General features: G+C 41.1%; 1 protein-coding gene across 1 annotated transcript in view; it reads left to right on the forward strand.

The window, feature by feature from the left end:
• Positions 1–21,572, forward strand: part of PIKFYVE (phosphoinositide kinase, FYVE-type zinc finger containing) — a 256,730-nt gene that overhangs the window by 180,484 nt on the left and 54,674 nt on the right. The window contains 4 exon segments of the mRNA XM_075829901.1: positions 11,316–11,436; positions 12,049–12,144; positions 14,291–14,374; positions 17,884–17,984. Coding sequence (XP_075686016.1) covers positions 11,316–11,436; positions 12,049–12,144; positions 14,291–14,374; positions 17,884–17,984 — 402 coding nt within the window.

Genomic DNA, 21,572 nt, shown 5'->3' on the forward strand with positions numbered 1-21,572 from the left:
AAAAAAATATATAAATATATATATATATATATACAGTGAAGGAAATAAGTATTTGATCCCTTGCTGATTTTGTAAGTTTGCCCACTGTCAAAGACATGAACAGTCTAGAATTTTTAGGCTAGGTTAATTTTACCAGTGAGAGATAAATTATATTTAAAAAAAAAACAGAAAATCACATTGTCAAAATTATATATATTTATTTGCATTGTGCACAGAGAAATAAGTATTTGATTCCTTTGGGAAACAAGACTTAATACTTGATGGCAAAACCCTTGTTGGCAAGCACAGCAGTCAGATGTTTTTTGTAGTTGATGATGAGGTTTGCACACATGTTAGATGGAATTTTGGCCCACTCCTCTTTGCAGATCATCTGTAAATCATTAAGATTTCGAGGCTGTCGCTTGGCAACAAGTTTTCGATGGGATCAAGGTCTGGAGACTGGCTAGGCCACTCCATGACCTTAATGTGCTTCTTTTTGAGCCACTACTTTGTTGCCTTGGCTGTATGTTTCGGGTCATTGTCGTGCTGGAAAACCCAGCCACGAGCCATTTTTAATGTCCTGGTGGAGGGAAGGAGGTTGTCACTCGGGATTTGATGGTACATGGCTCCATCCATTCTCCCATTGATGCGGTGAAGTAGTCCTGTGCCCTTAGCAGAGAAACACCCCCAAAACATAATGTTTCCACCTCCATGCTTGACAGTGGGGACGGTGTTCTTTGGGTCATTGGCATTAACTCAACTCGCCGTGTTTGGAGGAAGAGAAATGCTGCCTAAGAGCTCAATTTTAGTCTCATCTGACCACAGCACCTTCTCCCAATCACTCTCAGAATCATCCAGATGTTCATTTGCAAACTTCAGACGGGCCTGTACATATGCCTTCTTGAGCAGGGGGACCTTGCGGGCACTGCAGGATTTTAATCCATTACGGCGTAATGTGTTACCAATGGTTTTCTTGGTGACTGGTCCCAGCTGCCTTGAGATCATTAACAAGTTCCACCCGTGTAGTTTTCGGCTGAGCTCTCACCTTCCTCAGTATCAAGGATACCCCACGAGGTGAGATTTTGCATGGAGCCCCAGATCGATGTCGACTGACAGTCATTTTGTATGTCTTCCATTTTCTTACTATTGCACCAACAGTTGTTTCCTTCTCATCCAGCGTCTTACTTATGGTTTTGTAGCCAATTCCAGCCTTGTGCAGGTCTATGATCTTGTCCCTGACATCCTTAGAAAGCTCTTTGGTCTTGCCCATGTTGTAGAGGTTAGAGTCAGACTGATTAATTGAGTCTGTGGACAGGAGTCTTTTATACAGGTGACCATGTAAGACAGCTGTCTTTAATGCAGGCACCAAGCGTGTAACTGGTCTGGAGGAGACTGAACTCTTAATGGTTGGTAGGGGATCAAATACTTTCTCTGTGCACAATGCAAATAAATCTATATAATTTTGACTATGTGATTTTCTTTTTTTTTTTTTTTTTTTATATAATCTATCTCTCACTGGTAAAATTAACCTAGCCTAAAAATTCTAGACTGTTCATGACTTTGACAGTGGGCAAACTTACAAAATCATCAAGGGATCAAATACTTGTTTCCTTCACTGTATTTATTTAATGCATCTACCCTTACATAAACAACCCTTAAACACTAGTATATGAAATAGAAATTCAACTTACCCATTGACATTTTCTGTCTTCGCGCCTCTTCTTTACATACATTCAAGGTCCGTTTTGTTGTTTCCCTGCATGCCCTGCAGGCTGTTCTGAGCGTACATGTTGCTCCTCCCCAGAGTCCATGTGGATCCTCCACACTCGTCCCCGATGAGATCTTGCCCCATCCAGCAGTTGCCATTCCAGCATCTATATTACTATGGTAAATAAAAGTTACCCCCCACACACACCTTTTCCATTATTTCCCCTTTGTTTTTTCCTGTCCTTTCCATGTTTGTAATCTTCTCTCTAGTTCCTGTCTATCACAATTCTAATCAGCAGCGATTTGCCGCCTCATCCAATGTCCGCAATATGCATCTCACCATACACGCTCTAATAAAGTTTATCACACTTTCAAACCCTATGTTACAAACCCTTTCCTGTCTTTTATTCTGTCCCTTCCTTGTTTTTTTTTTTTTTTTTTTTTTTTTTAAACATATTTTTATTGAATTTTTTCACCACAAAAAAACACAAATCATACAGTAATGCATTGCCATAATAATAAACATTACAAAAAATGTATAAATGAACATGTGATAGTGGATGCTTCCCAGCAAACTAGGTTTGATCTTGGAAGTTATTCCCCATGGGCTATCAGCCCTCCTTCATCTCCTCTATCTCCTCTATCCTTCCCTTCCTTTAACCCCACATGTCGGGTATTCCTGTAAACATTGTTACATAACTTTGCATATCTGCCTAACTTACATAACTAAACAATACACAGAACAAATAAGAAATTGGAGCATACATAACAATTGGAGCTTCGTGAAGCAGTTCACCAACTCAGGCAGCTAGTCCGCAAGAATAAAGAAATCCCAGTGGATATATATGCTTTACTCCCGTGATATTTTCAGTGCCCCTAAAGTGCCCTTAAGATCTTCAATCAAGTACCATGACGTTCCCGTAAACGGATCTATGATGTCCCTTCGTTCTTCACTGGTGAAATATTTTGTGAGGAAAAGCTTCCATTTCTCAAAGAATTTTTTGCTCTGCGTGTCTTTATTCTGTAATATACCAATGCGGTCTAGATAAAACAGTTTCCTCAACCCCTGGACCACCATGTTCTGAGTCGGTACTTCAGCTACCAGCCAGTTTTGGAGTATGCACCTCTTTGCCACTATCAGTGTGGCATGGGCCATGGGAGCTAAATGTGTCGTTTCTGTCTCTTCTAATTCTCCATCATGTTGTATATGGAATAAGACCTCCATTGGCCCTAAATTCCCATGGAACCTGCCCACCTGCTGCAATAAGGATGTTATCTCCCCCCAGAATGGCTGAATATGTGCACACGCCCAAAGGCCATGATACATGTCTGTCTTTGAGATATTACATCTAGGGCATGACGTTTTCCTATCTGGTTGTGAGGCGGAGGGGGCCAGGGTAAATGCATATATTGCTTGGTGAATGATCTTCAAATGAGTTTCCCTCCAGTTTTCGTTGTGCACGTGTGCCCTGAAATCCACCAGCCCTTTTTCAATATGCTTTTCAATGCCTGGTAAATTAAACCGTTTTTCCCATCTCCCAAAGGCCTGCCCCGGGGACATCTTCACTAGTGTTGGTCTGAGTGTACTATATAATTGGGAAATGGAGTGTCTGTGATTGTCCGTGAACCATGAATCAAACAGGTTGGGGGGGACCTCATCCGCTACATCCGCTAGTTTAGTTTTACAGTGATTAACTATTTGTAAGTACTGTAAGTGCTGATGCCGAACAAAAACATATTTATTCTGGAGCTCCTGCAAGGTTAACCACCTCTTATCCTGCGCGTGGAACATATCCCCCAGAGTCGCTACCCCTTTCTCCCTCCATTCTGACATTAGCTTGTTAGATCTTCCTGCTGCAAACTCTGGGTGCTGCCATAAGGGCATATGTTTTGAAATGCGATAAGAGAGGTTATAGTGTTTGCGCAATACCTTCCAGGCAATGATGGTATCTCGTAACAGAGATGATTTCTTGACGATCTTTGGGAGACAAGTGAACGTTGTGTGTACCAGAGCCATGAGATCCCAAGGTTTTGCTAGCTGTCTCTCCAGTCTAGTATTGGAGTGGAACTCTGTGTTGTGTTTCCAATCTAGCAGATGTCTACTCAAGCAGGCCAGGTTATAACCCCGAATGTTAGGGAAATTGACCCCTCCTTCCGCCTTCCTCATCATGAGTTTCGTGAGCGCTATTCTTGGTTTCTTCCCCCCCCCATATGAATTTGGTAAATGATGAGTTGAGTGTATTGATATCTGAGTGCTTGACCAGAAGTGGGATAGTCTGGAGCGGGTAGAGTAATTTCGCAAATCCTGACATTTTGACCAAACAGCTCCTTCCCATCAGTGATAGAGGTAGACTGTGCCATCTCAGAAGATCTGCTTGGATATCTTGTATAAGGGGGGGATAATTTAGATCATACAGCGAGTTGGGTGCCCGACCCACTTTAATACCCAGATAAGTAATGTTTGACTTAGCCATCTCAACATCCAGGGAGGCTAGGGACCGCCTATATGTTGGGTCCTGCGTTCCCAAATCTAATAACTGGCATTTTAACGTGTTAACTTTGTACCCTGAGTAGCTCCCAAAGTCGTTCAATGCCTGGAAGATACGCGGAACATCTTTAAGGGGGTCTGCGAGAAATAACAAGATGTCATCTGCAAACAACGTTTCCTTGACCTCCATCTCCCCCACCCTTATGCCCGTATATAAATTGGATGACGCCAGATAACGTGCCAGCGGCTCCAAAGCCAGATTGAACAGCAGTGGCGATAGCGGGCACCCCTGTCTTGTACCTTTACATAGACGGAATGGTTTAGACAGAAAGCCTGGTGTGGAGATTCTAGCCTTAGGGTCTTTGTATATGTGGTGTAATAGTATCCTGAATGCCCCCGTTATTTCCATCTTATCCAGGACAGCATCCAACCAATTCCAACGGACATTGTCAAAAGCTTTCTCCGCGTCAAGTAAAAGTAAAGCCGAATGTTCCCCCGGAAATGGGTTATGCTGTACTCTATCTAGCACTGCCAGAACCGTCCTAATGTTGGTGACCGCCGACCTACCTTTAATAAAACCTACTTGTTCTGGGGCTATGAGGAACGGCATTATATTCGCTAACCTATCAGCTATGATTTTGGAAAGGAGTTTAGCGTCCACGTTTATGAGCGATATGGGTCTGTATGATCCTGGTAGTAGGGGGTCCTTTCCAGGTTTAAGCAATAATTTTACATAAGATGTGTCTGCTGATGGTGGTAACCCCTCCTCTCCCAGAGCATTGTTAAACAAGGAGACCAAAGTCTCCGTAATCTGTTCCCGCATTACTTTAAAAAATTCGCCGGTCAGCCCATCTGGACCAGGCGCCTTACTATTTTTAAGGTTTCTTATTGCCTCATCCACCTCCCCCCTTGTGACCCTGGCATTTAGAAGTTGCAACTGTTCCGCGGAGATGACCGGTAAAGTGACCTTGTCTAACAGTGTGTCTGTCAGCGGAAGGGAAGATGTATCAGAGTACAGCTCCTCATAAAATTTAGCCAAGATGGAATTAATACTAGTTGGATCGCATGTTTCTCGCCCATTATGATCCCTTAATTTCGCTATGTGCTGCACTGAGCGCTTTCCTCGAGCCATATTGGCCAAAAGTTTACCCGCCTTACTTCCGAACTTATGTAAAGTAGCTTCAAAGTCTCGAGTATATATTGTTTCTTTCTGAGCTGCCCACTCGTCAAAAGAGTGTTTTGCCTGAATCCAGGCCTGTCTGGCATCTAATGTAGGGTGTGCCAAATATGCTGTATAGGTTGCCCTCAGTGCAGCACTAGAAGCATTAAATTTTTGTGTTATTTCCCGTTTTTTGCTGGCAGTATACGCCATTATCCTCCCCCTCAGCACTGCCTTGGCCGTATCCCAGTACAGTGAGGGGTCATCTCTGTGTTCTGAATTAGTCGACGTGTATTCTAACCACCACCCTCTTAGCTGTCTCACAAAGGTGTCATCAGTTGCTAAATGAGCCGGGAATCTCCATATGAAGTCTGATCCTCTGGGATATATTTCCTGAAAATCTACTCGTATCGGGGCGTGATCTGAGATCACTAGGTCCCCTATCTCAGCGGCCCTCAGCCTCGGTTGTAGTGTTGGGGATATTAAGAGGTAGTCAATCCTGGACCAGGACTGTTGAGCGTGGGAGTAATGTGTAAATTCCCGGGCATCCGGGTTACCCCTTCTCCAGGGATCTATTAAGTGTATTCTTTCCATCAGAGGTCCCAACACTCGGTCCTGTTTTCTGGGAGCCCCTGTTGGAATGGATCCCGTGCTTTGTGAACTGTGTGTGCGTCTATCCTCCTTGTGATCAGAAACTGAATTAAAGTCACCTCCCACTATTTTGTGCTGAACATTATCTGACATAAGGGCCCTTTCCAAACCATTGAAAAACTCAATATTATCACTATTAGGTCCATACACATTATAAATGCTTAATACCCCACATGGTGTGCTTAGAGTAATATGGAGCAGTCGCCCTTCCTTATCTGCATCAGTATGAATTACCTCATGTACCAGGTTTCTATTTATTAAAATAAGTACCCCCGCTTTACGGCCACAAGCTGAAGAGCCGTATACTTGGCCCACCCACAACTTTTTCATGCGGTGGAAGTCGCTCTCCTCCAAATGTGTCTCCTGAAGAAGAGCGATGTCCGTATGGAGTTTTTTTAAGTGACGGAGTACCATCATTCTCTTGTTAGGGGACCTAAGCCCCTTTACATTCCACGAGGTCAGCTGCATAAAGTGGGCGTTCCGAAAAGGTTCACAATTGACTGGTCATAAATATCTAATTCTAGGCAAGCGTGCTTTGCTGCCTTGGTAGCCGCCCGGCGGCGTCTGCTCCAGATTGCTCCCAACATTACAATAACAACATTTACATTCGGTGCCAGAGAATTGGCACAACCTTTAACAACAAAATGCCCATCCAGGAATGTCACCAGCATTTCCTGTGAGACAAACTTTAAATTGGCATACATAACTTCACTTTTTTCTGGTCTGTGACCCCTCCCCCCCTCCCCTTCCCGCCATCTTTTCGTGATATATTGGAACTTCACATTTTAATTTTTAAAGTATCAAAAAATAAGTTGGGCTTCCTATACAACACGGGTACAAGTGCTTATGCCTATTATAGCAGGAATTTTGTCGGCATAATATCCCACCAGAACCAATTGCCACATTAATATATAAGGCACAATCAAATGCGCTCATGGAGCCTCTATGCGATACTTATCAGTCCGGGATGGTTGCAAGCCGGTTTTCTGAGCGTTGTCGATGTGGCATCTTCGACGATTCTGCCCGTTGTTGCTTGGGTGAGGAAGTGGAATTGCGGGCGATATCTGACCATGTACAGTCCCTCGATGAAGAAACTGGTGTACGGGGACCTTCACCTCCTGTATCTTGACTCGCCGTCTCCTCTCCCGATTGTCTAGGGCCCCGAAGTCCAGGGATCTTGTCTACATATAATGCCGCCTCCTCAGGATTGTGGAATACCTTGGTGGCGCCATCCGTCTGCATGATCCTCAAAGTGGCCGGATACTGTAGCTGAAATTTAATTTTGCGTTTGTAGAGGGAAGTGCAAACCCCTCCAAATGCTCTCCGCCTCCTTGTGACTTCTGCCGAATAATCTGCAAACAGGATGACTTTTGCCCCCCTTATATGCAAAGGGGTATTGCGGTTCCTGAAAGTGCGCAAAAGTTCCTCTTTGTCATTGTAATCCAAGTACCGCATGATCACCTGGCGCGGTCTGCTTTGCGGCTCTCCTTTGGCGTTGGCGCTCGGACCAGGGGGGCCCACTCTGTGTGCCCTTTCCACTCTGCAAGATCTGGTCAGACCTAGCGCTTCTGGTAACTCCGTCTCGCAGATGCCCTGGAGGAGCTGCGGTCTAATATGCTCAGGCAGTCCCACTATCCTTAAATTGTTTCTTCTGGACCGATTCTCAAGATCTTCTAAGCGGTCTCTGAGTTTTGCGTTATCTCGCATTAGGTCTCTAATGCAGGTATGTGCCCCTGCTGATTCATCCTCCATGAGACCAACCCGCTGCTCCAATTCATCTAGTCGATTGCCATGAGATGTCACCTCATTTTGGAGTTTTTGGAGCGTTGTTGTGACTGTGGCTATTAAGGATTCTCTGATGTCGGGGGCCAGTTGGGTAGCTACCTCAATTGCCAGCTTCCGATAATCAATCTGTGAGTCAGTCATTACCGACGGCGATAGCATTTCCCTCTGAATTTCTGGGCTCTGAGACCGGCTCTGTGAAAGTGGTGGCTGCAGCGGCGCCGCCATCTTGGATGGCCCCTCACCTCGTGTGCTGTGCTCGGCCGGACAGGAGATCTCTCTGCTGCCGCTCCGGAGGAGATATCTCTCCATAAACCTCCCGGTTCTTGTCCCCCACCTCTCCTCCTAATGCCTGGGTGTTTATATCCTGCGGGTGTGTGGCGTAGATGGGTTAGGGGATCAGGGCTTCAGGAGCTCATGCAGCTCCGTCCTCACATCCCAGCGCCGGAACCGGAAGTCCCTTCCTTGTTTTTAATACTTCAGTCCCTCTTTATATGCTTTCTCATCCCCGCAGCTGTTCGGCCCCAACTAGTAACTGCAATTAGCATCCCATCAATCACGTTATAATAAAGTCCCCCTCCCAGGACAGTAACACGTGTCTGAGTGTACATGTGCGGTCCCTGCTCTGCAATTAGCGAGGACACGCACAGGAGATGTGCGGCCAAGAGAAGAAGAGGCCAACCCTGAAACGACCGGTCACAAGTGACGTGCCGCATACCTTACTAGGACTGTGTTCTCTGAGACCATGTGAAGTGTATACGGCACGTCAGTGGAGGAGGCAGCAGCACGTTTCATAATGTAAGTATATTAAATGATTGCAAAGTGGGTAAACAGAAAGACAACAATTCGTTAAAAATTTATATGGGAATACCACTTTAACCAATTGGCGCAGAATCACATACATGCATGGCATAGAAAGGCAGCCATTCACGCATTTCGCTGTCCATGTACACGATCACCGCAGTAGCCCGGCTGTGAATGACAGCCAGGCTCCCGATTCAATGGCTAGAATTGGAGAAACATGTTATTTACACCGCATAGTGAACCACTTCAATTTGAAACGTAAAAACAATGCTGGAATAGATTTATTTTTTTTATTTTTTTTCCTTCCCTAAATTTTTTTAATAAAAGTTAAGCAATATATTTACACTCTAAAATTGTGCAATTGAAAAAAAACAACTCGTCCCGCAAAAAACAAGCTCTCATATGGCAACGTAAAAATAAAAACAAGTTATGACTCTTGGAGGGCAGGGAGGAAAAAACTAAAAAGAATGCTTTGACAATAAGGCCAAAATAGGCCTGGTCTTTAATTGGTTAAAGGTGTTGTCCCACCGTTAAATATCATTGTATAGATCATAAAAAATACTGTTGACCATTTACATACTGTAAAAAGTAAAAAAAGATTTGACATTTACTTACATAGTATGGTGCCACCTGGTGTTCAAAGCATATAGCAATGTTCACATCCACCTATTGATCTGAGTGCTGGTGGACACACATGCTCAGTCACTCTCCCCACAGCCAGTTCTCTGCATAGTGATCCTCTGTTCACTGCAGAGCAGCCAATAGGAATCACTTTCTGCCCTGCTTGTCAGGAAAGGAGCAGAGCCTCTGCAGTAGCATAGCAGTATAAATGAGGAGAATTCTTCTAAGCTTGGTAGGATTCTAAAGCTTTGCATTACTACAGCAGATATATGAATCCTACGCCTGTCCACTTTGTTTTATTTCATTACATTTTCATTGGTTTCTATGGGATTTCATACTGTGGATGTCACACAGTATATTCCTCAACTACCCTGGATCCCATGTTATCTATCTCTAGGGAAAGTAAGAAGGGGCTCTATTGTCCGCTGCCAGAGCAGAAATGAGACTGATTCTGCTCAGAGCCCCTCAGCAGCACAGATTAGCATCAGCACCATGGGTGACACAGCGAAGCAAAAAAAAAAAAAGATAAGAAATGTGTTTTTATATGCTAGAACCCCTACAAATTACTTTAAAACGGCTATGAACAGCATTTCTAGACTTTTGGCATGAAATGATTCGTGGGATAACCCCAATATAAATTGTTTATAGAGATGGGTATAATGTGCTCATTTCATGTTGATAAACGCTAACAATAATTCTATTGACGTATATGTATTAGGCTCCGTTCACATCTGCGTTGTGGCATCCGTTTTAGCAGATCCATTGAAATAAAAAAAGAATGGACAGACTGACTGCCACACTGAAGGCAAAGGAAGATAGAATATGTTTGTTTTTGAAGGATCACTTTACCGGACTCTTTCAGTTTGTCATCGGTTATAACGGATCCGTTTTTATCTTTGCATCTTTCTTGCTTTCACTTTTAGTTTGCGCATGTGCAGAAAAAAAACGGATCTGTTAAATGTAATGCATAAGGCTCTGTTCACATCTGCGTTGGGGTCCGGTTCTGACGTTCCGTCGGAGGTTTCCGTCAGAACGGGCCCCCGAGCAGACACAAATTGACACCGACGGAAACCAGAGGTTTCCGTCTCCATCACCATGGATTTCAATGGTGACGGAGCCGGTGCCCCTGGTTTCCGTTTGTCTCTTTTGTGCACCGGATCAGTCGTTTTGCCGGAAGCAATAGCGTGAACAGAACCTAACTGATACAAACTGATGGCATATCAGTTTGCATCCTTCATCCATTGACTTCTATGTTAAAAAATCCGGAAAGCTCCTTTCTGTCAGGTTTCCGTCATTTTTGACGGAAACCATAGCGCAGCAGACAACTGTATTTCTTCTGTCAAAAAAACGGAAACCTGACAGAACGGAGCCTAACTAAGCACAACTGATGCAAAAATAAAGCCCATTGAAATCAATGGTTTTTTTGACGGAAACGTTAACTTCCGTTCCTGTTGTCCTCTGACGGATACGCTAGAACGGAAGCCACAACGCAGATGCGAACGCAGCCTTAATTCTGCATCGAATTTAGAAATTCTTTCCACATTCTTGTCAATAGTGCTTTATGTAGCAGACTCTTAACCCACCAGCTACTGTGAACAGACTTACTGAATACTAAACAAGTTACAGGAAAAAAAAAGTTATTGCTCTGTTGTGTCCGTGTTTGTTTCTTGTGCTGGAGGAATAGTTGAGAACAGTTTTATAATAGGGAGCGCTGTGCCGTAAGACACCTTGCAGCGCTGGTTTCTCAGCCATTGAAATAGCTTGTACTCTGGGGTAACTTTGGCTCATAAATAATTGATGAACAAATAGAACTTCTGTGATGACCTCTCCATACAAACAAAGCTGTTACTTGTCACATCCATAGAGCACTTGTAAATACTTTACAGATAAATTACGCTTTAATTAGATCATTTACGGAGATTCTGTATTTTACGAACTATCCCAGTGCAGTAATAATGTATGCACGTTCTTTAACAGAGCGTATATAGCGATGACTGGGTTGCTGCAGTCTTTATTACGGATGAAATGTATTTATTAATTTATTTATTTGTCTTGTATTTATTTCATTCATATTGGAAATCTATTTGGAAGATGTTTATATTTGTCCGCATGTTCATTTTTTAGATGTTTTTGATGGTCATTTGTTGGGGTCCACAGACAGTCAAGTGAAGGAGAAATCCACCATGAAAGCAATATTTGCTAACCTGCTTCCTGGAAACAGTTATAACCCTATTCCACTCCCTTTGTAAGTATATACATACGATGACTAGAGTTGGACAAGGATGGACACAAAGTTACTGTGGTGGTAGGACGGCAGTATTAATATGAACATAGGTGAAATATTTATTTGCAGTCAGTGGAGAGATGCAATGAATAAAGTCTGTAGCTCTGATATTAAAGGGAATTTATTGGCAGAAAATGACTATTTGGGTCAGTTCACACTTTGCGTAAATAGTGCTGATTTTCCGCAACAGAATTTTTTTGCAGAAAATCCGCAGCAAATACAGTAGCAGCAAAGTGGATGAAGTAAAAGAAATCTCATCCACACGTTGCGCAAATGCTGAGCGGAAAAAACACTCAGAAATGTACCTGGTGTGCGGAATTTTATTACGCAGCATATCAATTGTATTTGCCTAAAAACTACTTATTTGTTGCAGGTTTTCCCGATTTGAATTCAATGGCGTGGTAAAACCCGCAACAAATAGCAGTAGTTGCGTTTTTTGTGGCGGGTTTGCAGCGATTCCGCTGTAAAAAACATAACTCTGGAAAAAAAAAAGATCTTATACTTACCCAGGAGTCTTTGTTTCTTCCTCCTGGGATGACGTTTTAAAATGAATTCTGTGTTTTCTTCCTGCAGCGATCCAGATAAGCACTATCTTATGTACGAGCACGAGCGTGTGCCTATAGCCGTGTGTGAGAGGGAGCCGAGCTCCATCATTGCGTTTGCTCTCAGGTATCGTATTCTTAATTATTGTATCCTGAATTCACTTTTACGATTGTCTATTTGCACATTTTAAATAGTACACTCATGTAGGCTACATGCGCACGACCATTTGTATTTTGCGGTCCATAAAAAAAAGATTGACCGTTTTTTGCGTTCCGCGTGTGTGTTTTTTTGCATCCGTTTCGTATGTGCTATGGGTTTGACTTGAATGGACGAGACTGAGCCACAAACACAGACAGGTATAGGACCTGCTCTAAGTTCTTGCGGCTCTATCCCACGGCCCGCATACGGATCAGTGGAAACCACGGTCGTGTGCATGGGGCCAATAGAAATGAAAGGGTCGAACAATGGATAGCACACGGACGTAAAACAGCGGTAGTGTGCATGGGGCCTTATATTAACCTTTTCCCGACATATGGCTACGACCCCCTCTAGCAGCTCATAACGCTCCCCGCAATGCAATTGTGGGGTGGCAAAGTACGTTTCTTTTTTTTATGTAAAAAAATAAATTATAATAAAAATAAAGCTTGTAAAAAAAAATTAATAAATCAACATGATTGGTATTGCCGCATCTGTAAAAGTCTGAGCTCTTACAATATATAGTTATTTAACTCGCACGGTGTACGCCATTATAAAAAGAAAACCGCTAGAATCTCAATTTTTTTGGTCACCTCATCTCCCACAAAAAATTGAATAAAAAGTGATCAAAACCTCACATGTTCCCCAAAATGGTAGCATTAAAAACTGCAGCTTATCCCTCAAAAAATAAGCCCTCATACCGCTTAATCAACAGAAAAATGAAAAAGTTATGGCTCTCGGAATTTGGTGACACAAAATAAATTTTATTTTTTTACATTTAGTTTTTTCCTTGTAAAAGTAGTAAAATATAGAAAAAAACTATATATATTTGGTATCTCCGTAATTGTATTGACCCACAGAATAAAGTTAACATGTTTTAATTGCACGGGGAATTCCATAAAAACAATGGAGCAATCGCGGTTTTTTTTCATTTTCTACCCCACAAATAATTTTTTTCCCGTTTCCTAGTACGTTATATGGCACAATAAATGACGGTACGAAAAACTATATCTCGTCCCGCAGAAATCAAGTTCTCGTAGGACTATATAGACGGAAAAATGAAAAAGTTATGGCTTTTGGAAAGTGGGGAGGAAAAATGAAAATCTGAAAATTGTTTACGACGGGAAGGGGTTAATGTTTTCTTTCTTACCAACACGTTCACAGAACATTTCGCATATTTAAAACTATGGGTGGCATTGTTCAGATACAGTGTACGGACAGATACTGTGCCGTTTAACCTGGAACTATCCCTTTAACTAGATAGAATTGAACTGCTCATTCTGCTTCAGAAACCTCTATCTAGTAGCAGAATTTCACGTCTACTCCTCATCCTTTCCCTCCACTGCAGGGTTAGCAGACTTTGTCAGAGAACCATTAGTCAATTTCAGGCTTCCACAAGCTGCACCTGTTTGTAGTCCGAGAGAGAAGGCCAACATAAAGTCTTTCAAATCCTGTAGATCCGGTACAAGTTCACGTTAGAGGCGTTGTCCGCTCTCCTGACATAGTACCAACGTATTCTTCATAAAATAACCATTCTGGAGCATTTTTCCTTAGAATTCTTCATTGTGCCATTCCTCTGATATTCCTCCTGGAAATGTATTAATAAATTGATTACTGGATGTTACCATTCACCTTGTCAAAATGTTGGGTCCCGAGTCACTCTGATACTGTCCAATAGGGAAAGTTATTACTAAACAAGCATGTTAGGAGAGCTGAGAGACTTCTTGCATAAGGATATACTGTAGTTACTAGAGAAATGCTGTATAAACAATTTCCTTATTGCTGGCGGAAAGTTTTTATTCCTAAATTAGTTCTGCAATTCAAGCCCTTTCCTCCATCGATCAATAAAATATGTAAGAAATATTTAGTTTCTGCTCAAAGTTTTTCCTGTAATTATTTATAGTGAACTTAAATGAAAATTGCCCTACATTTATCATGATCATTTTTATAAGGAAGCGTACTTGAAAGCGTGTGAAGTTAAGTGCTTAAGGAACGGAATTAATAATACATTGCAGAATGGGAACAATTTGAGCACAATGGATTATTCATTTATGACATATTTCTTCTCGATTTAAAGCTGTAAAGAATATAGAAACGCCTTGGATACTTTGTCGAAGGCTTCTCCGAAGATCTGCCCAGAAGACGGAGCTCTGCCTAGCAAGTATGTCCAGCGTCTAGGGTTCTTGTGTGGTCTGTATACTGCTTTATACCTGATGAGATGAAAATGAATGTTTGTTTCTCTTTTCTGTGCTCCAGAGCAGAAATCAGAGTGAACTGATAAACCATACAACCGTGCAGTCATTGCTGAAAAAACACAAAGTCACTTTGTTCCCAATGGAGCCAACCATTACTTGTCATTCGTGAGAGAGAACTGTGCTGCTCGTTTTATATTTCACTTAAAGGGTGACTAAACCTTCAACAAACTCATGTGAGCGCTCAGCCACTTAGTTTCTGTTCGGCTTTTTCCAGAATGCTGATGTATCGGAGTACGGGCTCATAGATTTTCTATTAAGTCCGTACACCACTACATCGATTTCCGGAATAAGCCGAACAGAGACGAAGCGGCATGGCGCTCACACGAGCACTTCTGCTGCTTCGCTTTAGCGATCGGTTGGGATCTCCGTGCTCGGACCCCACCAATCAAACTTCTGACATGTCACTATGACATGTCAGAAGTTTGAATATTTAGTTACCCTTTAAGAAATGCCCTTACTGAGCATGTGAAAGATAGAAAATGTTTGATTCTTAAGAAAAATCAGTGTTTGTTGTAGTTGTGGCCCGATAGATTATGTTTCGAACAACAACTAACCCTGCTTATAACTATACAATTTCATGTGTAATTCTCAGCTGGTAGCAGTACCATGTAGAAGTTACATTGCGTATGAAGATTTATTTTAGTATGGCCAATCGCGAGCTTTTATCCACAAAAAAGTACTGACCCTTCATAAAACTCTTATATTTATTACAATTATCATTGACATTTCCAGACCACATTGTATGCTAAATTGGTGCAGGACAAGGCATTTCACCCTCATAAAGTCATTAAACTGCCATTATGACACAATGGAGCACATTAGGCATTGAAATAACACCACTTTTCTGCCGTAATTGCTCTGAGAAAATAATGGTGCCTTGAACACCATGTTTATGAAACACCCTCAACACGGCTTCCAGCTTGTGCAATAATTTTTGTCAGAAAAATTAGACGTTGCTCAAAATTCACATCACGTTATTAAAGTTCCTGTGACAGATACACGCTGTTTGTAATATATGGTGAATTCTACAGTAGAATTTCCCACTAGTACACCACGTTGTGCGACACCAGTGTCAGTAAATCTTCCCCAGTGTGCACTATATTAATAATGCATAAAGAAGACAACTGACACTGAATTTCATTATTCTTAGGCTGGGTTCACACCTGCTTTGAACCATTCCGTCGTCTGCTCCATCAGAGGAGCAGAACAAGGGAATAACAGAACCAATGTTTCCGTTGCTCAACAGACACTGCCGGTTACCGACCTATTGACTTTAATAGGTTCCATCGGGTTGTCCGTGATTTCACCTGTCTCAATAGCGCAGTGTGTGTGTGTATGTATATTGTGTGTGTGTGTCTGTATATGTATATTGTGTGTGTATAGAGTGTGTGTGTGTATAGAGTGTATATGCATTGTGTGTGTGTGTGTGTGTGTGTGTGTGTGTGTGTGTGTGTGTGTGTGTGTATAGAGTATGTATGTGTGTATGGAGTATGTGTGTATGGAGTGTGTATGTATTGTGTTTGTGTGTGTATTGTTTGTGTGTATTGTGTGTGCGTGCGAGCGAGTGTATGTATAGTGTGTATGTATAGTGTGCGTGTATGTATAGTGTGTGTATGTATTGTGTGTGTGTGTGTGTGTATGTATTTGTGTATGGTGTGTGTGTGTGTGTGTGTGTGTGTGTGTGTGTGTGTGTGTGTGTGTGTGTGTATAGTGTGTATGTATAGTGTGTGTGTGTGTGTATGGAGTATGTATGTGTGTATGTATGGAGTATGTATGTGTGTATGTATGGAGTATGTATGTGTGTATGTATGGAGTGTATGTATTGTGTGTTTATGTATTGTGTGTTTGTGTGTGCGTGCGAGTGTATGTATAGTGTGTGTATTGTGTGTGTGTATGTATTGTGTGTGTATGTATAGTGTGTGTGTGTGTGTGTGTGTGTATAGTGTGTGTGTATGTATAGTGTGTGTGTGTGTGTATATTGTGTATGTATAGTGTGTGTGTGTGTATATGTATAGTGTGTGTATGTATAGTGTGTGTATGTATCGTGTGCGTGTGTGTGTATGGATCATGTGTGTGTGTGTGTGTGTGTGTGTATGGAGTATGTATGTGTGTATGGTGTGTGTATGTATGGAGTGTATGTATTGTGTGTGTATGTATGGAGTGTATGTATTGTGTGTGTATGTATGGAGTGCATGTATTGTGTGTGTATGTATGGAGTGTATGTATTGTGTGTGTATTGTTTGTGTGTGGTGTGTGTGTGTGTGTGTGTGTGTATAGAGTGTATGTATGTATGGAGTGTGTATGTATTGTGTATGTATGTATGTATGTATGTATGCATAGAGTGTGTGTGTGTGTGTATGTATTGCTTGTGTGTGTATGTATGTATTGAGTGTGTGTATGTATTGTGTGTGTGTGTGTGTGTGTGTGTGTGTGTGTGTGTGTATATATGTATAGTGTGTGTGTATGTATAGTGTATGTATAGTGTGCGTGTATGTATTGTGTGTGTGTGCGTGTGTATGTAGTGTGTGTGCGTGTATGTATGTATTGAGTGTGTGTATGTATTGTGTGTGTGTGTGTATGTATTGTTTGTGTGTATATGTATAGTGTGTGTATGTATTGTATTGTGTGTGCGTGTGTATGTATTGTATTGTGTGTGTGCGTGTGTATGTAGTGTGTGTGTGTGTATGTATTGAGTGTGTGTGTGTGTGTGTGTGTGTGTGTGTATGTATTGAGTGTGTGTGTGTGTGTATGTATTGAGTGTGTGTGTGTGTGTGTGTGTGTGTATGTATTGAGTGTGTGTGTATGTATTGTGTGTGTGTGTGTGTGTGTATATGTATAGTGTGTGTATGTATAGTGTGTGTATATGTATAGTGTGTGTATATGTATAGTGTGTGTGTATATGTATAGTGTGTGTATGTATAGTGTGTGTGTGTATGTATAGTATGTATATATAGTGTGTGTATGTAGTGTGTCTGTGTGTATGTTTATTGTGTGTGTATATGCATATTATGAGTGTGTGTGTGTATACATATTGAGTGTGTATGCATATTGTGTTATTGTGTGTATGTATATTTTTTGTGTGTGTGTGCATGTTTGTGTGTGTGAGTGTATATATATATATAGTGTGTGTGTGTATGCATATTAAGTGTGTGTGTGTGTGTGTGTGTGTGTGTGTGTATGCATATTGTGTGTGTGTGTATATATATATTTATGTGTGTGTATGTATATTACGTGTGTGTATTACATAATTACGTGTATGTATATTTTGTGTGTATGTATATATATATATATATATATATATATATATATATATATATATATATATATATAATCGGTATATCACACACATACAGCTATGAAAAGGTGAATATAATGTTTACTTAAGCCTTGGTTTTGCTATATTTTTTGATTGTAGCATGATGGACAACAGGCCAAAAACTAGCAGCCCATCCAGAGTGCAAGAAAATAGCTTGGCTCAGCCTAACCGTGCAGTGGAAGCAGAGCCTCCGAGCATTGGTAAGTGAAAAGAGGAGGATTTTTCTGTTTTAAAAGTGCTCATATAATCTTAATATTTTTCTTTCAACAGTTGATAATTTTTTTTTTTTTCATTTTAAGCTACAATCCTATAGAGTACTATGTAGGGTGAGGTATTTATTTGCCCTTTTTCTAGGTGCAAGTATTCACACGCAGCAGATATGAGGCAGAAATTTCTGTGACTGTCTCGTTCATCTGAATGGAGTTTGCGGAAATTCATGCACGTTCTGCAGAAACAGCCCCATTCAAAAGAATTGAATGAATCTCTGTCGAGTGAATCAACGAATCTGCCACGTGCGATAATCATACCCTTCATTTCCTCTTCTTCTGATCATAGCATGTCTATCGTGGTTTCAACTAAGTTACCATCTGCACAGCTACCAGTATAAACGGTTTTGTAATCATAGACACACAGACACCCGGGATGAAGGTTTGTTACTGGTTGTATATAAGTGGATAGATGGCAGCCTTTACGTATATTGCTTGATCAACCCTATATAATTTTGTGTTGTCCGCGGAAGCTGACCCTTTAATTTCCATTCCATCTACAATGTCTTAAAGGAAAGGTCCGCTCTTTTTTTTATTATTCCAATATAAGTTTGCAAATCGTTAAATCGTTAAAAATGTTCTAAAGTTTTCTGCCTTTTGCATCTATGGATACCTATGGGTTTCCATGGTAACAGACTACAAACAAACCCTGCGTAGTCTGATCCTGCCAGTCATATTGCCATCCATCTGTTCGCTACTTTTTGATAACTTATTTAGTATATGTTCGTAAGATGTAGGGGATATATGAAAGGGAGTCCTGCTCCAGGATTATTCTATGCAGGGTTTGCTTGTCGTCTTTAATATCTGTCATTATTATATGCTGCCCTATTTTATCCTTGTACCACAACAATATTTTACAACAGCATGACTAACATTCAAATTCGCACTACCACTCTTCTGTGCAGAAACTGATTAAGTATATATCCATGTACGGTGGTATGGTGGGTACACAGACCTTATACGTCACAAACCACATGAAAGTCTGCCCATAGCAGGGTCTTATTCCAGATATGTACAACACAGATCTGTAATATAGCAGTGTAATAAAGCTTTACAGTAGGGCTACGCTGCGCCATTGGCTTGCAACTGTCGGGTCGTGGTTGCAACTATATAATTATAAGGCAGCCACGTTCACTTTTATTACCGGAGATGCAGGCAGGAGGACACCGCTAAATGGGTCTTGGCCGAATTCGCCTTGTAGCACTAGCCTTATCCTTAATAACTGGTTTGTGGATGCAAAATAAGCCACCGGGGTGAAAAGAATGGCTCGTCCTACTCTCCTGGAATAAAGCATAAAGTTCCCTTTTTTGGGATTTGTAAAGTGAATTTTGAAGTTTTACCTTCAAATACCCTTTAAGTAGGCAATGCTATACCACAGGTCTAAAAGTTCACATCTGCAATGTTCAAAAGGTCAATTTTGATAAAGAATGCACTTTGTCCATTGTTACTTACCATGCTCTTAGAAAAACACCATTAAAAGGTTCCCCTGTTCCGTTGTATCTCTCATGGTTCTTTCATGTAGCTTGTTATTGGCAAGATTTCACTTGTTCAGTTCTTGAACTATTTCTTGTTTGATATGGTCATGCGGGAGATCATTCTTCAACACTGAACATAACTTCATAGGCTTCATGGTCGACAACTTTTTAAATCAACTTTTCTTATGTTCTTGTGCAGAGAATGTTTTTTTGGGGGTTTTTTCGGATTACAGTTTAACACTTCAGCTGTGAAGTGTCTGTTAATAGGATGCAGTTGCCGTTATCAGACAGAGCCAAGTTGTAATTCCAGAAGAGATGTCTGGTGACATTATAGGTATGTGACATGGTAGCAGTACCTGGTGAACAGAAGCAATGAATCGAACGAACACCAAACAATTAAAATTTCTTGGAAGTTCTCTTAAGTTAACCAGTCCAGTAGCTCGGCTGACAGTGGCTCCTGTGTGCCTCTAACACACCGGATAACCCTAATACCGATCAGTATTAAGTTCATGAACATTTTGGGGTACGTTTTTTAATTCCGTGATAATTTTATAGTTCAGGTCATAAAGAATGCAGCGATTTATCAAATATTTGTAGTTTTTTAAAAAAAATGTATGCTAAAAACGCTTTTCTTTACTTTTTTTTTTTTTTAAGTGCTTTAATGATCTTTATTTTGCCATCTTATTTTTAAGTCCTACTATGGGACTTCATTGTGTGTTTGACAGATTGTATGATGCACTTCAGAAAGCTAGAGCTAAAGGGATGTATTTTAAAATATCGCGTTGCGGGGACGGCTGATGGTGTAACAGGGAGCCCCCTTCTTTCTAAACGCTTAGATGCCACAGTTGCTATTGATTGCGGCATCTAATGGGGTTAAACGGTCAGGATTACAACAAGGGGGAAGTGGTTAAAAGAATGTATTTACTAATTTAAGAATATGTAGTTTTTATTTAGTTTTTTTCTCATTGTATATGTTTTTTTATTCTACAGTGGTCCCACAAGTTACAATGGCCTCTGGTTACAATATTTGTCAACATTCAATGGTCTTTCCTCGGCCATTGTAACTTGAAACCACGTTCAACATACAATGCCACAGACAATCGGGAACTACGACGCGTGTAATTGGCTGAAAGATCCAGCCAATCCGCGTGGGGATTTTACTGGTAAAACACAAGTATTCCTGAAATGCATGCACGGATTGGCGCCTCTCTACAGTACAGTACAACATGCTCTGTACTTCTCTTTACCTGTGCCAGGGTGAGCTGCTCCTTTGGGCCGCAGGGGAGAGCCCCATTTTATTTTTACTGTACACTGTGTGTACTATACAAGACTCTTAAGACCTCCCCAGACTAAGGCAGTTGGCATCGAAATGTGCGTTGCGGTGGACGCTGCCCGTGTTATTGTTTCTATTTTCATGATGGGTATGTAATGCCTCTTTTGTATTTCTTTAAATACTAGATTTGCTGCTACATTTATTCACGGACTGAATGTCCTTGTACTGTATATTCATTTATCTACGCCATATGGCCTTTGTATATTATCAGCCATGACAGGTCTGTGCACCTTTGGGGTTCAATATTCTTACCATTTCAGTGAGTTACACAGTGAGCTGTCCTGTTATTCCTGTAGGCTTGTGGATTCTTTTTGTATTGTAATTCCATTTTTAATAAGATACTTTAATAAAGATTTTTGTTTTTCTCTATATGAGTTTGTTGTAGCATCAATTCTTCCCTGTAGGTTTGATATGTGTACATTGATGCATTTCGATTTAATCCTGGGATCACCCCCTGTAAAAACTTATGATTGATGTTCTCTTTGCACGTGCATTCAGGGCATTTGATCCTTGCTGTTTTTGGGTTTAAGACTCTTGTCCTCATCATAGAATGGGATGTTCAGCTTTCAGCAGCTTTCTTTGACGTCTATATGTAAGGACTTGCTTTATCTGTGTTAGTTATATGCTAAATTTTTTGGTTTTCTTATTTTTGGTTAACATTTTGGGAGGTTTGGAACCAATTACTACTTTTCCATAGAGTTATGGTCTCAAGTT

Source organism: Rhinoderma darwinii, chromosome 6 (assembly GCF_050947455.1).
Source record: "Rhinoderma darwinii isolate aRhiDar2 chromosome 6, aRhiDar2.hap1, whole genome shotgun sequence".
Lineage (NCBI taxonomy): Eukaryota > Metazoa > Chordata > Amphibia > Anura > Rhinodermatidae > Rhinoderma > Rhinoderma darwinii.